Source organism: Cololabis saira, chromosome 9 (genome assembly GCF_033807715.1).
Source record: "Cololabis saira isolate AMF1-May2022 chromosome 9, fColSai1.1, whole genome shotgun sequence".
NCBI lineage: Eukaryota > Metazoa > Chordata > Actinopteri > Beloniformes > Belonidae > Cololabis > Cololabis saira.
The window spans coordinates 44,999,359-45,016,071 of record NC_084595.1 but is presented as its reverse complement, the minus strand read 5'-3'; the positions used below and the strand labels follow the sequence as shown (position 1 = coordinate 45,016,071).

The 16,713-nt window shown below is 43.3% G+C and overlaps 1 protein-coding gene across 1 annotated transcript in view; it reads right to left on the bottom strand.

Moving 5' to 3' along the window:
• The window catches only part of LOC133450780 (voltage-dependent N-type calcium channel subunit alpha-1B-like), a 245,093-nt gene that overhangs the window by 65,546 nt on the left and 162,834 nt on the right, over positions 1-16,713 (bottom strand). Inside the window, 5 exon segments of the mRNA XM_061729657.1 lie at positions 2,540-2,563; positions 7,625-7,636; positions 8,090-8,196; positions 13,014-13,073; positions 14,905-15,034. Of these exon segments, the coding sequence (XP_061585641.1) occupies positions 2,540-2,563; positions 7,625-7,636; positions 8,090-8,196; positions 13,014-13,073; positions 14,905-15,034 (333 nt within the window).

Genomic DNA, 16,713 nt, shown 5'->3' with positions numbered 1-16,713 from the left:
TTCCCTACTTCCTTAATTATTTTCTCCTTTCTTCCTTCTTTTCCTCTCTTCCTTACTCCCTACTTCCTTCCTTCTTTCCTCCTTTCTCCATTCCTTACATCTTTTCCTCCCTTCCATATTTTCTCCCTTCCTTACTCCCTTTCCTACTTCTTCCTTCTTTTCTCCTTTCTTCCTTACTTCCTTCTTTCCATCTTTTCTCCCTTCCTTCATTCCTTCTTTTCTCCCTTCACCCTCCCTTGACCCAAAGACAGCACAAGGGTTAAAAAAGTTAAGTTGGAAAAGAAAAGAAGCAAAACCAAGTTCCCTAACCAGCCAAAGTTGCAGCCGGTGCTGCCCATTATCAGCCCCTGGTGTGCAGACTTCTACTAAAGCAGATAGTTTGCTCTTCTGAAGCGTTCAAGTGTGTGTTAACACAATGCCAAGAGGTAAAGACATCAGGAATGGTCTCAGAAAAGCAGCTGTTTCTGCACAGCCATCTGGAAAGGGTCACGCAGTTTTTTTCAAGTGATTTGGGGTTTAATATCTTACAGGCAGATGAATTACTGACAGATAAAACAGATACAAATGTGTGGAAAACAACTGAAACAGGTCTCACTCTTCCCAGGAGTGGCCGACTCAGAAAAATGTAATGATATGAAACTAAACAAAAATAATATCAAAGGCATGGTGAAACATGTGATATTGTTCATAAAAGGTTGTATTTGTCCAAGACAACCATATGACTTATTTGTGGTTTGTTTTTACAAAGTGCTAGGATTAACAGAGGGAGTATGAACTGGGTAAGCAAGACGTTTCAAAAGGCAGGAACTTACAGATTGGAGGTGTTTTCACGCTAAAGATGAAGTTACAAAACAACCCATCTTGCATAGATTTCAAAAAGGAAAAATAAAAGCTTAGTAGCAAATATGTTGGCCTTTTATATTTAGTTTTTAGTGGGGTTATATTCCCCGTTCTGAATGGCTCCTTTCAGCCTCATTCATGTGTCTAAACTTCACGTCACATGGTTGCAGTTAGAGTTCTGAGGATCTCGTGATACTGACGTCCCATCTGTTGTTTTGTTCCGATTCAGGGGCTAAATTGATACAGTTGTTTTGTTTCTCGTTTGTGGTGTTTGTGTTCACAAGGCAACCGTCTGTAGCGGTTCAAAGCTGTTAACAAATGCCATGAACCAACTGTTCTCTCATTGGTCAGAAATGAACGTGGAAGGAGTTTCCTCTTCCGCACCCCGGGAAAAACAACAACTATGGAGCATCGTAAGCGAGTGTGGCTAGTTTGTTTGTCGGTTACTGTGGATTCTGTTCTCACTGCAAACGAACCGCTCCAGGTCTGGAATGGAAGCGAGCCGAGAACCTAAAGGCTGAAATATGGTTCTGCGTCAAAACTGCGCCGTGCCTACGGCATGTGGTATTCGTCCACGCAGACCACACGCCGTCACCTGCGCCGTCACTGACCTGCACCTCCCGAAAATTGTAACTACGCGTCGAGGTGACGCAGACCACACGCAGACAGAGAGGGCTGTGATTGGTTCTCTTGGAAGCAACGCATTTCCGGTTTCCGGAAATGCGTCGTGAAGCAGTGAAGCAGTCGTGAACTTTCAGCGCTCTTTTCTTCGTGTATGTGTGATTTTTTTATATTTTGTTTTTTTGCACAATAGTTGTCCTTATCTCTTTGATTTACTGTGACCGGAAAAAGTCGGATAAACCATTCAGAAAAAGATCGCTAACTAGCGGTCGCGGGGGGTACTGCACCACGACCAAATGGAGAGACGGAGAAGTCCGAAGGGTTCAATACGGCGTCACGGCTGCGGCGTGTGCTCTGCGTTGGTGTGACGCAGAAGCATATTTCAGCCTTAACACTAACCTCTCCTAGGAGATCTCAGCTCGCTTGTTTTGTGCCGCATCCGAGCGCGATTGCTGTGTTCACATGTACCAACAAACCGATCTTTAGGGGGAAACGCTCCCTGTTTGGGAACAACTGCTCCAAACGGGACAGGTGTGAAAGCACCCTAAGAGTGAACCTACTTTGGACCCAGTACGGTGACTGTTTAATAGGCGCGTTGTCTTAGAAACGGGAGAAATGATCATTGTTTTTCTGCTGTCAGTTTAATCATGTGGTGTCTGTCCATGGCTGTTACTTAGATGAAGATCAGATCAAACCTAATGCCAACTCAATGTGAACAACCAGTTAATCCTAATAGGCTCATATAATTGTTCTTGCTCCTCCCTTAATTAACATTCCTAACCAGTGACGCTGGCCTCAGCTGCGACACCCATCCAGCTCTAAATACATCTCCTATAGCGTTTCTTGAAGTTGTGGTGAGTTTGGATTGAAACAGCCACATCTGTCGTTGTCTGTCGATGAAGACGGGTTTCAGTTGAAAGCTCTCAGACAACAGATACTGTCAAGTTTGCTCCTTTTGAAAAGTGGCTTTTAGTAGAGAAATGAAAGTGATCTGAGGTTAGGAGAGTGGTCATTAGAGAGGTGGAGGGACGGGATGACGGGGGGGACTGGGGGTTGGGTCGGCATGGGGGGTTCCCACCTGGTCACACCTTGCTGCGATCTACTTGGGGGAAAAAGGTGGTAAAACAAGGTACAGCATATTTATGGATGCTTCACACAAATAAACAAAATAAAACACATTTGCATCAAATAACACCTTATTACTTTCATTCATGAAAACAAATGAAAGATGATGGATTTGAGCAGCAGACAACTTTGAGAGTAGATTCCAGCAAACATGAATCAACCACAGTACGTCAAACCATGACTACGTTTACATGCAGTCAATATTTGGGTTAAGGTCAATATTCCGGTTACTGAAACATTGGGAATAATGTGTTTCCATGCGTGAGCAAACAGGGTTATCACTGTATTACATGGTAATTAATCATTCAGGATATCTGGATCAAACCAGCGACGCACGGAGAACGTCATGACGCAATTCCCGTCATTTCCACTTCTTCTTCCTGTATCCAAATTCAAAACAAATGCTGCTTCGCGCAACTTTTTCGCTCATCTTCTTTTAAATCTCGCTCTCCCGGTACTTTCTACCGTCTACAAATGCAGAAATGTTCATATCCTTCATTACATTTATGAAGTGATTAGTCTCCTCCTGGTCTTGTTTCTCCGTGTTTATAAGAACTTCCTGGACTCAAAAGACCAGGATTCCTTGTGAACAGAACATGTGCAGAAAACAAATTCCTGTTCCGTTCTATGGGGATATTCCGTTTGGCGTTTACATGACCCACTATTCGGGTTTTAAAAGGAGTAACCCAGGGGTCATATTCGGGTTTTTAAAAACCGGAATATGAGCAAATTCCAGTTATTCAAAGGGGTTATTGGTGTTTACATGGCCGTGCAAAACCGGGTTATTGCCAATATTCGGGTTAGAAAAGGGTTATTGCTGCATGTAAACGTAGTCCCTGTGGTGATGCAGAATGCTGTTTGGATGCAGCGTTTCACTGCCATCACACAGAACTGGACGGTGTGATGACAGAAAACCATCACTCGCTCTTTGCCATGTACAAAGTAAAAGCATGTTGCTGCAACTTTAAGGCTCAACCAATACTTCAGATTCAAAAGATTTTAGAAATAACAATGAGGATAAAATGAGTCAATGAACCATCACAGGATCCTTGAGAACAACATGGTTATCACTTATATGTGAGATGGACGGTTCTGATGTTTGTTAGAGCTCAAACCTGTGGTTCCAGCATATGAGATGCTCAGATTTAACTTTGGGTTGGAAGCTTTAGCTCTGATGATCAAATGGATAACAGGCAGAACAAGCGTGTGGATTCATGCATTTTGAGTGACAGCTGTCAAACGGGACTTCCTGTCTGTTATCAGTGTGGACTCAAAGCTGATGACACATCGTAACAGTAGGACCATTTCAAATCAAGAGAAATGTGTTGGACATTAAATGAAACCATCAGAGTTTAGGAAAAAAATGAAAAAACTTAAGATAAATGAAACAGAAACCATCTGCATTGAAAATAAGGGCATTAGTTTCTTTCTTCTGTAATGTTCCACAGCCTGGTTTTGTTTCACAGCGGAAAATTTAAGTGGCAACAAAGACGGAGCAAGTGATTTCTGCGAGTGGGCGCTGCTTGTTCTAAACATGCCTAGCCAATCACACACATCCTGACCTTTTTGTCTGAACTCACTTAAATATATTAAAAAACATGTTTCAAAATAAAAGCTTTGGATAAAATCATTTTGAATTGATACAATTATTTAATCCACTTCATTGTTGTTATTCTCAGCAAGCATTCATCTCTGACACGGCAAGGACTGGATTTAAAGTGGATTCAACAGTTTATATCAGTTCCAGTCATCAAGTACGTGTTACTCGCCAGTTCACTATTTAAAGGGAAAGTCAGTTTTTTACAACCTGGACCTTATTTCTGGCATTTTTTATGGTCGTATACTCACCCAGGCAAGTTTGGTGTCATTTGGAGTCCTTCGGAAGATATTAGGAGTTTTTTGCGAGCCGCTTCTCCATATAACGGTAGTGAACGGGGCACAGCGGGACACAGACATGCAGCGTCTAAATAACACATTATTGCCGCGAAACTCTTCATTTCTTTTATGAATCACTAGATCTGCTTCCAGGACCTGTTGTCTACATCCGGGGCTGTGTGTGTAACAAATAAATCAGTTTGTAAACAAGACCTCTGAACCCATCAAAACGGTAAGGACGTCCATCATATTCAAAGTCGTCGTCCACAACCTCAGAATTTGACAAATATTCAGACATGTTTCAAATAACTAACAGTAAACTAACAGTAGGAACTCCAGCTGTACACAGAGCTGTGTCTGGGATGCGCGCACAGAGATGATGTCATGAGTTCAGAGGTCTTGTTTACAAACTGATTTATTTGTTACACACACAGCCCCGGATGTAGACAACAGGTCCTGGAAGCAGATCTAGTGATTCATAAAATAAATGAACGAGTTTCGCGGCAATCATGTGTTATTTAGACGCTGCATCGTCTGTGTCCCGCTGTGCCCCGTTCACTACCGTTATATGGAGAAGCGGCTCGCAAAAAACTCCTAATATCTTCCGAAGGACTCCAAATGACACCAAACTTTTCTGGGTGAGTATACGACCATAAAAAATGCCAGAAATAAGGTCCAGGTTGTAAAAAACGGAACTTTCCCTTTAAGATGATTAAACTGTTTAAACACTGATGCATGCTGATGTTCATAGAGCATTGATCAAACACCTATTGTCAATAGCACATGTCATATGTTTTGTTGTTCATGATTGGCTCGTTGAAAAGATCTAGAGTCCCACAGACCTACTTCCGTCCCGTTTGTCCCGTTAGCAGCTTGTGCTGAACTAATACTAGAGGATGTCAGGTTGATGGTGTGATTCTGCTGTGTGGAAGCAACATGCTGATGGAAACATGTGTTATGAGGTTCAGGAGCATTCAAGTCCCTCAGTAGCAGAACACGACGTGGAGGAAGGACTTATCAGGATGAGATAAAACGACGTCCCGGCCGCAACAGTGCACACTGCAAAAAGCAACAATCCTCAAGCATTTGAACCTCCTGTCCTACATCTCCTGCAGGATCTCAGCAGAGATTAGAATGTGTCATATCATTGGAAACACATGTGCTGTTAATCGCTTAGCTATTTCCACCAAGCTTCAAAATACAGAAAAACAAAGTAGAAAACATTTACGTTTAGGATTAGTAATTTTTAAAAATTTGAGTTGCTATAAAGTAGCAATAGATAATTTGTGTCCTGAAGTCGTAAGGATTAAATGTTTTTTTTTTCCAAAGAGAGTAAATAACAGCAACAAAAGACATGAAACACTGAACACAACTTTGCAACAGATATCTCGGAGTCTTGCTCAGCAAAGAGTTAAAATAATATTGCTTATTTTTAGACTTTTAATAACTCCATTAGAGTGCTGCTTTCTGAAAATCACGGAACTGGAGGGTTGGTCCAACGGAAAAAAGATTTAGTTTGAAAGATTTGTTTGCTGACCTTTTTTTCCCATCATGCTCAGCTGTTTTTTAACAGTTTGAGCGCTGACCTTTTTCTGTTACAGGAGCTACTACACCCATTAAGTCACACTTACAGACACTGTCACAAATCAGCTTGACTCGTCCCACCCAGACACAGATTTTAATGATGGACTTATCTTCTGCTTTTAAAACTGTACACACGGACACGTTGCTGCATCCGCTCACAGACCTGCAGCTTCACCCAAAAATGGTTTTATGGTTTTAAAGGCAAGGCAGGTGCTTTTAAATCCAGCAAGTCAATCTTAAACACAGGCCTCCCTCAAGGTTTTTTTCTATCCCCACTCCTACTCTGCCTCAACAAAAAACCCAAGGTTTGTCTTAGTGATGCACCGAAATGAAAATTTGTGGCCGAAACCGAAACCGAAAATAATAATAAACACTTGGCCGAATACCGAACAATACCCAACATGGTTCTTCAGCAGTTTTTCATTTATTTTGCCAATTTTTTTCACCATTGCATAAATCAAATAAATGTGATTTAGGCATGCTTTTCAAAGAAAAAAATCTTTTACAAAATTACAAAGTAGAAAATATTTATTGAACATAAAAAAATGAATAATTTTTTCATTTCCAGCTTTATGTTGTTTTGGTTCCACCTCCTGGTGAATGTTAGGTAAAATTCTTATGGGGTTAGTTTTTGGTTGGCCAACGATTTATGTAGTGCGCAACGTTACGGGACGGAGCGGCCAGTCTATTTCCTTATTTTACAACGCCGTTATTAATTGTTCGGTTTTTTTCTCACTTATTCCACCGAACACCGAAAGTGTTTTTTTTGCCATTTTCGGCCGAACAATTTCGGTTACCGAACAATCGGTGCATCACTAGTTTGTCTCTTCCTAAATATGCAGACGACATGGCCCTGGTGCAGATACCGCCGCACTGACTCAGTACCAGCAGGCAGTGATTCATGATTAGCTTATAGTGGGGTCGTTTAAGGCTCAGTCATTTCAAATTGGTGTTAAAGTTTGGTTTTCACTTCCAAGTTGAAGTTTAGGATCTATAGAACAATTTGAGTCCGAGTGTCAAACACATAGATAAAAAAATGGCTTCTAGGGGGCGCCGTAAAATATGTAAACTGCTACAACTTTTGATTAGATTATCCAATTTTAACATATGAGGGATGTATGGATTCAGAATTAAAAGGAGAAACAGGTATACCAAGCAATTGGTGACCAGATTAAAAATAAATACACTTTTAGCCCAATATATAAATGGACACAAGCAAAACTGTGCTTTTTTTGAAGATAAAGTCTGTGAATGTCCTCAAAGATGTTATGAAACATGATTTTTAAAGTTATTATAAGTTATTAGGCTTTTACTCAACACTCTCTGGAGCTCCTCATCACTTGGCAAGTTTTAGTGTGGGCAGAGAGTGTCCTCTCCACATGAGCTACCAAACACAGTACTTGTTAGGTAGGGGAAGAGGAATGTTTTCCTCATCTGGAGGAGGACACTTTCCTAGAAGCAGGTGTAAATACGTGAGGACGTTAGTTGTTTTTGCAGTGCATGGCATGTATGTTTTCTGTCTGACATACATAGATAATGACACAAACAGGCACGATGAGGGAGGCAGTGGAGACATTACCCCATGAAGCTCCTTCAACGAGATCCCAGGACACAAACAGGAAAAGTTAATGTCAATAAACACAAGTGATCAACACTAGATGGCAAGCACAGTTTTTGTTATTTAACGATCATCTGAGAATCTTATTTTCACTTCACAAGAGTTGGTGCTCGGCTGCAGATTTCCTGCTCGTACAGGCTGATGTTCACAGCTTTTCTCTGGTGAAAGGTTATATTGATGAAGTGTAGACAAGAAGAAACTATCAACAACAACTGTGTTGAAACCAACACAACAGTAAGTGTGACTTTGTTTCTTTAAGCTTATAACATATAACCACAAATGACAGGAAGAGCCACCCAATTCATTTTTGGAAAAGCACATTGTGCATGGAACATTCCATCTACTGTCTTTGCTCTTTATCACAGCTTACACAAGGTTCCCCATCCAAATCTGAAGAGCAGGACTAATAGGAGCTGTTGAACTTACGAAAAGGCAAAAGCCACCAGGGCCCCACTGACCACGATGAAGTCTAGGATGTTCCACAGGTCTCTGAAGTAAGATCCTGGATGGAGCAGGAGGCCCAGGTCCACCATCTAAACCCAACACAACAGCACTGTCACATGTCATTCTGCTCTTTAATCCAACAGCTGATCAACTTCTATGTATCTTGAGATGACTTAAGATGACTTCAGTTGTGAAATTAAGCTGTTGCCAAGTTTGTACCAAGTTGGGCGTGTGTTATAAAGTGGCAAAAAAGTGTATATACAGTAACCCTGGGAAAAAACTGTAAGGTTAACTAAAGGTTAGCCTGGTGCAGCTGTTCAAGACTTCCCGTGTTTGTCTGGGGGCCTCATTGTCCTTTTAAAACTTTAAGCTTCTGTCCACCAGACATGGAAATTCTCAGTTCCTTTTTAACTAAAAATGTTATGATTCCCCTCTACCCCTGTTGTCTGTCCTCCCACACACACTCTGTACAAACGGTCAGTATCTTTCTAAAAACCCTCAATAAAAAGCTAATGCAAAAGAGGAACTACCGAAGCATTTCGTCAGGAGCATTCATAGAGAGCCGTGTTGCTCTGCAGCTCCGACTTTGCTTCCCCTTCTGCAGAAGCGCATTTTAAAAATAATTTCAAACAGTCTTTGGTGTTTTTCTTTGTTACGAGCTGGGTTTGATGTTGATTTAAACCTAACAAAAACCTGTGCATTAATGAGCCAACAAAATTTGACCTGAGTTCAATCTAGGGCCCCATTTACACGGAGCAAAAACGGTGGCGTTTTCATGCGTTTTGGCCGTTCGTTTACACGAAAACGGAGCTCAAAGTCACCAAAAACCATCATTTCTGAAAACTCCGGCCAAAGTGGAGATTTGCAAAAACTCAGTTTTCACGTTTGCGTCTAAACAGAGGAAAAAGGAGATTTAGGCTCCAGAACGTCACATTATGAGACAGAAACATCACCAGCGTCATGTGTGCGACATGTGTTTACAATTAGTTTGGCCACCGTCAATATTTTCTTGTATTTTACCTGTTTTATATTCTAAAGTCACACTTAAAAGTAACTCCACTTCTCTGTCACTCCAAACGAAAGACTCTCGTTCCGTCTTGGAAGTAAAGCCTGAATTATGGTCCCATGTTAAATCGACGCAGAGCCTACGGCGTAGGGTACACGGCGATGCGCGCCGTACGGTGTGCGTACGCCACGTACTTTCGCCCCTGGTAGGGACTCCCATGGCAAACAGGTCCTGGGTGACAGGCCAGACTAAGAGCGGTTCACAAACACCAATCATGAGGAGGAATACACCAAGGACCGTTACGTCGCCCGGATCGGCGTCACCGGGGCCCCGCCCTGGAGCCAGCCTGAGGCTGCATGTCTTGGACACTCGGGTGAAGAGAGGGGCTGAGCTGTCAACTGATCACCACCTGGTGGTGAGTTGGATGCGCTGGCGGAGGAGGAAGTTGGACAGACCGGGCAGACCCAAACGGATTGTGAGGGTCTGTTGGGAACGTCTGGCCGAGCCCTCTGTCAGGGACATCTTCAACTCCCACCTCCGAGAGAGCTTCTCTCAGATCCCGGGGGAGGCGGGGGACATCGAGTCCGAGTGGACCATGTTCTCTGCCTCCATTGTCAACGCGGCAGCTCGAAGCTGTGGACGCAAGGTCTCCGGTGCCTGTCGTGGCGGCAATCCTAGAACCCGGTGGTGGACACCGGAAGTACAGGATGCCGTCAGACTGAAGAAGGAGTCCTACCGGGCTATGTTGGCCGGTGGGACTCCTGACGCAGTAGATGGGTACCGGCAGGCCAAGCGAGCCGCGGATCGGGCAGTCCTGGAGGCAAAAACTCGGGTCTGGGAGGAGTTCGGGGAGGCCATGGAGGAAGACTTTCGGTCGGCCTCGAGGAAATTCTGGAGGACCCTCAGAAGGGGGAAGCAGTACTCTGCCGGCACCGTTTATGGTGCGGGTGGGGAGCTGTTGACCTCGACTGGGGACATTGTCGGACGGTGGAAGGAATACTTCGAGGATCTCCTCAACCCGACTGACATGCCTTCCACTGAGGAAGCAGAGGGTTGGGGCTCGCAGGCATGCTCATCCATCACCCAAGCCGAGGTCACCGAGGTGGTTCGTAAGCTCCTCGGTGGCAGGGCACCGGGGGTGGATGAGATTCGCCCTGAGTAACTCAAGTCTCTGGATGTCGTAGGGCTGTCTTGGTTGACACGCCTCTGCGGCATTGCATGGAGGAAGGGGACAGTACCGCTGGGGTGGCAAACCGGGGTGGTGGTCCCTCTGTTTAAAAAGGGGGACCGGAGAGTGTGTTCCAACTACAGGGGGATCACACTTCTCAGCCTCCCCGGGAAAGTCTACGCCAGGGTACTGGAGAGGAGATGACGGCCGATAGTCGAACCTCGGATTCAGGAAGAACAATGCGGTTTTCGTCCTGGTCGTGGAACACTGGACCAGCTCTATACCCTCCGCAGGGTGCTCGAGGGTTCATGGGAATTTGCCCAACCAGTCTACATGTGTTTTGTGGATCTGGAGAAGGCATTTGACCGTGTCCCTCGTGCCATTCTGTGGGGGGTGCTCGGTGAGTATGGAGTCCGGGGCCCTCTATCAAGGGCTGTCCGGTCTCTGTATGATCGAAGCAGGAGTCTGGTTCGCATTGCCGGCAGTAAGTCAGACTTGTTCCCAGTGCATGTTGGACTCCGGCAGGGCTGCCCTTTGTCACCGGTCCTGTTCATAATTTTTATGGACAGGATTTCTAGGCGCAGCCAGGGGCCGGAGGGGATCCGGTTTGGGGACCTCAGGATTTCATCTCTGCTTTTTGCAGATGATGTTGTCCTGTTGGCTTCATCAGACCGGGACCTCCAGCATGTGCTGGGGCGGTTTGCGGCCGAGTGCAGGGATGAGAATCAGCACCTCCAAGACCGAGGCCATGGTTCTCCACCGGGAAAGGGTGGTGTTCCTTCTCCGGGTGGGTGGAGAAGTCCTGCCTCAGGTGGAGGAGTTCAAGTATCTCGGGATCTTGTTCACGAGTGAGGGAACGATGGAGCGTGAGATTGACAGACGGATCGGTGCAGCGTCCACAGTTATGCGGTCGATGTACTGGACTGTTGTGGTGAAGAGGGAGCTGAGTCGAAAGGAGAAGCTCTCGATTTACCAGTCAATCTACGCCCCTACCCTCACCTATGGTCATGAACTTTGGGTAGTGACCAAAAGGACAAGATCGTGGATACAAGCGGCCGAGATGAGTTTCCTCCGCAGGGTGGCTGGACGCTCCCTTAGAGATAGGGTGAGGAGTTCGGTCACCCGGGAGGAGCTCGGAGTCGAGCCGCTGCTCCTTCACATTGAGAGGAGTCAGCTGAGGTGGCTTGGGCATCTGTACCGGATGCCTCCTGGACGCCTCCCTAGGGAGGTGTTCCAGGCATGTCCCACCGGGAGGAAAACCCGGGGAAGACCCAGGACACGCTGGAGAGACTATGTCTCTCGGCTGGCCTGGGAACGCCTCGGACTCCCCCCGGAAGAGCTGGAGGAAGTGTCTGGGGTGAGGGAAGTCTGGGCATCCCTGCTGAGGCTGCTGCCCCCCTCGACCCGGGAACGGATAAAGCGGGAGAAGATGAGAGCTTTATTGGTCCCACGTCAGGAAAATTTGCAAAATATGGCCCGACTGGAATCGAACCCGCGTTCGCTGTACGTAAGTCACCTACTCAACCCGTTGAGCTATATATAGCTTTGTTTTGTCTGAATATAAAGTGAAGGTTCATGTTCTCTATTTTTACTAGATAGATGAATAAAGTTCTATCTATCTATCTATCTATCTATCTATCTATCTATCTATCTATCTATCTATCTATCTATCTATCTATCTATCTATCTATCTATCTATCTATCTATCTATCTATCTATCTATCTATCTATCTATCTATCTATCTATCTATCTATCTAGTAAAAACATGAAGCTTCACTTTATATTCAGACAAACTAACGTGACAGCTACGACTGTTAGATTTCATCTATTAAACCAACATTTATTTTCCTAAATGAATTATTTCAACCAGCGGTAATTCTCCACAGAGCTGCAGGTTTCTCCCCGGGACGACGCCGTAGTTTGACCCAGCGATCGCGTCTGTTCTCCGGCCGTGAGCTGCTGCTGCGGCCGGACCGGCGGCTCTTTTGATCCCCGGAACATCGGATCAAATTTCTTGACAGGCGTTATTTGGAGAAACTTGCTACTAAACTAAACGGTTACTTTTACGCCTGAAAAGATGTTAAAATGTAATAAAGTGGCATATTAACAGCGCTACAGCGTGAATTACAACAGCTTCTAGTCTGCTTTTAAATCTCATCTTTCGCTGACGTTTTGGTGCGAGATGCATTCTGGGATACACTGTAGCACACTGCTGTGTGAACGGTCTGCTGGAGCAGCGTACTGAATCCTTCATTTAGTAGGCAGTATTCAGTGCATACTTTGCAGTATGTAGCATGTAGTGCGGTAGTGTCCAAATTCGGAAACGGCCAGAGAGTCAAACAAGAACTCAAACACAAAGACACGGACTTCAAAATAAAACAGAAAGTGACAAAACCGTGACAAAAATAGATGTCAGCAAAGCCAACCCCACATAGAGCTGTGACTATTTACTGGGTGTATCTAATAAACCCACAGTAACTGCATTTACTGTAATTTAAATCCATAATGAACACATTATCCAGTCTCTAATGATTATAAACATTATAAAAGAGAATTGGTAGTTAAGGTGGTTTTTAGAGACCATATGCTCAGTATTAATTGACATCAATGAAATATCTAAGCTCACTGCATCTGAAATAGTATATCTTATCTGAGAATAAATAAAACTTGTGACTGGGGGAGAAAAGTGCAGTGACAAACTATTAAATGAAGGCTTTATAGAAATGCTTACTTTGATCACCATTTCAAAAGTGAAAACACCAGTGAAGGCGTAGTCCAGATATTTGAGCACCTGCAAAAGACAGAGAGTTTTAGAGTTATGCTAAGAAAATGCTAAGAAAGTGTTAAAACAATTATAAGAAAAAACAAAACCTCCCCCAATGTATTGGTTGATTTAGCAGGGACGTTGGACATTCCTGCAAATGCACCACAGTTAGCCAGAAGGCTGTGTTTCATCCAGACAGACGACTTGCCCATCTGTGTAGGTCGTTGATCAAGAGTGATCTCCACCAGAGGCTGTTGGAACTTTCTACGCAGTATCTTAACCAGTACTGGAGTTGAGGGGGACGAGGGGGGATGGCATCTCCCCTGAAATAAAAACGGTCCAAATCATCCCCCCCTGAAATAAAAACGGTCCAAATCATCCCCCCTGTAAAACTGCCATCCCCCCTTTCCATCCCTTATGTCATTTCATCAATGAATGTGGTTTTACTGCTATTTCAACATTTAGAGTCATCACCAGAAAAATAACACCAGAAAAATAACTTATTTGACAATTTTCACCTGTTTCAAGTAGATTTTCAATTGAAATAAGTAGGAAAATCTGCCAGTGGGACAAGATTTATCTCCTCATTACAAGCAAAAAAATCTTGTTCCACTGGCAGATTTTTCTACTTATTTCAAGTGAAAATCTACTTGAAACAGGTGAAAATAGTTGTTTTTTCCAGTGATTAGTCTTGTTTTAAGTGTAATGAGATTTTTTTTACTAAAATGAAACAATTTAACTAGAAATAAGACAGATATTCTTGTTAAGATTTTGAGTTATTGCAGTGATCTGCAAACTCGAGTTGTAAAAAAAAGAAAATCAGGGGGGGGGGGGGGGGGGTGGTGGTTCATATGGGGACAGATAATTTGTGCTGAATACAAATAATATAATATATTACAAATAATAGCAGTGACCAAAACACCTGCAGAAATACTGCAGGAATGACATAGCAGCATTTAAATGCAGCCTTCTGTAAGCTTTAAATATCCACTGGGCTTACATCAAATACATCAAAACACAACAATAAAAAACACTTTTCTGAACTTATCAATATGACTCTGTCCTTCACAGGATAAGTAACATGGATCACTGCAAAAACTCTAAATCTTAACAAGAATATTTGTCTTATTTCTAGTTAAAATGTCTCATTTTAGTAAAAAAATCTCATTAATCTTAAAACAAGACCCATCACTGGAAAAAACAACAATTTTCACCTGTTTCAAGTAGATTTTCACTTAAAATAAGTAGAAAAATCTGATCTGAAGATTTTTTTGCTTGTGATAAGAAGATAAATCTTGTCCCACTGGCAGATTTTTCTACTTATTTCAAGTGAAAATTGACTTGAAACAGGTGAAAATTGTCAACTAAGTTATTTTTCTGGTGTCATTTTTCTGCTGATGACTCATTGATGAAATGACATAAGGGATGGAAAGGGGGGATGGCAGTTTTACAGGGGGGATGATTTGGACCGTTTTTATTTCAGGGGGGGATGCCATCCCCCTCATCCCCCCTCAACTCCAGTACTGGTTAGCACTGATCTTACTGTAAACTGTCCAAACAACAATCTCACATCCTCTAACTATGTGCAGCTCAGTCTTGGTGTCATAGTTGCTCGGTGTCCAAAGAGTGCCCGCTCTGGTGTGACAGACTCCTGTTTCTATAGCCAGTGTTTATAAAGCATGTTCTTGTCCTGCCCTTTCAGGCCTCAGGTGACAATGTTTGAATGTTAAGGAGACTTCATGTCTCCTCCTGTTGCCAGTTTACCATGTTAGCTGCTTATCTGATTAATGTAGGGCATTGACGTTGATGGGTTTGTTAAGTATTGTGTGCATGTTTGTGTGTGTAGTGTGTTTCTCACCTGGTTGCGAGGCGCGTTAGTCCAGACGGGGTCCTCTGCTGCCAGAGCGATGCTACTCATGGCAATGACAACCAGGATGGACATTTCAAAATACCGCAGAGTCACAATGTAGTGACATAACCGCCTCACCCTGAGAAGACAGAAGCAGGAAAACAGAAAATAATCTCAGTGTCTGTAGTTTTACAGAAAATGCTCCACAGATACATCCTTTTTTCACTGAAGTGCATATCGGAAATGTATTTCCCATTTAGTTGCCATTTTCTTTACATGGAAAGGCCCAATGTGTTATTAAATACTAAGATACACAGAGTTCCAAAGCAGAAAAGAAAAAAAAACAAAAAAAAAGTTGTTTGCTTTTTTTTTTTTTTCTTTAATTTTTTTTTTTACTTTTTATTTTTATTTCTAAGTTGGAAAATTTAACAATAAATGGCCAAATGCTGCAGGGGCAGGAATGATCTCTGCCTCTCTCCTACTGTCTTGATTGAGAAATGGTACAGAGATTTAGGCCCGGCTCCAACTCCATCAGGATAAAGTGGGTGTAACAGATGAAAGTTGTTTATACATATAAAATATAATATCACTTAATTTTTAAAACCTAAAAATGGCCCAGAATTTAATTTTGTGAAAAATATTCCAAGATGGATCGCCTTCCGAAAACCAGGATACCGGTTTCCCTGTTGATAGTAACACTTTCAACAGGGAAACTAATCTGACAATATTGCAGCGTCTTAAACGGCATTTCATCTCTAAACTGACTTTCTCAACCAGTCAGTCTAAATGACCTGCAACCGTCAGGCTCCATGCAAGGATTTTCTGTTAAAGCAGCACAATGTAACTTTCAGCTTTTGTTGAGTTTGGCGGCTCCTTTGGACAAAAGCAGTAGTGCTTTACCAGAAAGAACTACATTTCCCATGAGCACCAGCGCGTACTGCCGGAAAACTCCTGTCCCCGTCGCTGCATTTGTTTTGATAGTGAATGAAATAAGACGGGACGGACTTTCAAAACTACTTTTCTGTTTTCAGCGGTCGTTTGCAGGATGGATAGTGAAGAGGTAATGTATCTATTTTTGGCTAAACAATATAATATGACGATGTTGAAAATCACTAAGTTCAACTTGGTTTTATTAGTGAAGTCACCCCCGCCCCCCCGTCCTGGTTCAGCCAGATAATGCCCCCAAATTACAAACTCATACGCTAGTCCAACATACTTACTGAGAAAATAAAAAAATACTTTATAACCTGTGAATAACTGAAGGCCCATTCCTTATATTTTGCAGATCAGCCCTGCACAATTTTACAGTTCTCAGGAAAAATACTAGAACCCAAGACGAATCCCCTGTATGTGAAAACATTGTAATTTTGATTCTTATTGAACATAGAACTCTACATTTACATTTGTATCATAACAATTGTGTCTCTCTTGTCGGACATCCCTCCTCGTCTTTCAGCTCACGCCAGCGAGTGAACGCCGGGACAATGTTTATTCTTGTCCGGGCATTTAGCTTGTTACTCTCCCACTTTCTTCTTCCGCCTCCTCCGATAAAACTTGTATTTTCTTGGGTTTTTCCGCTGCTTGGGCCATGACACCAGCTTCTGCTGAGCTCTGCGCTCCACGCCCCGCCCAGCTTTGGTCTCCACTACGAATGGGGAAGGAGGGGGAAGTGACGTATGCCGTAAAGCAGTCAAAGCCGTAAAAATGTGTAGTTTTTTAGTGTGGCAGGGTTCCTACCATGCTCCTCAAAGTTACATAGTGCAGTGAAGGAGATACAGACCCCTCAGACCATGACAGAGGTTCATTAAACCTGTTGGA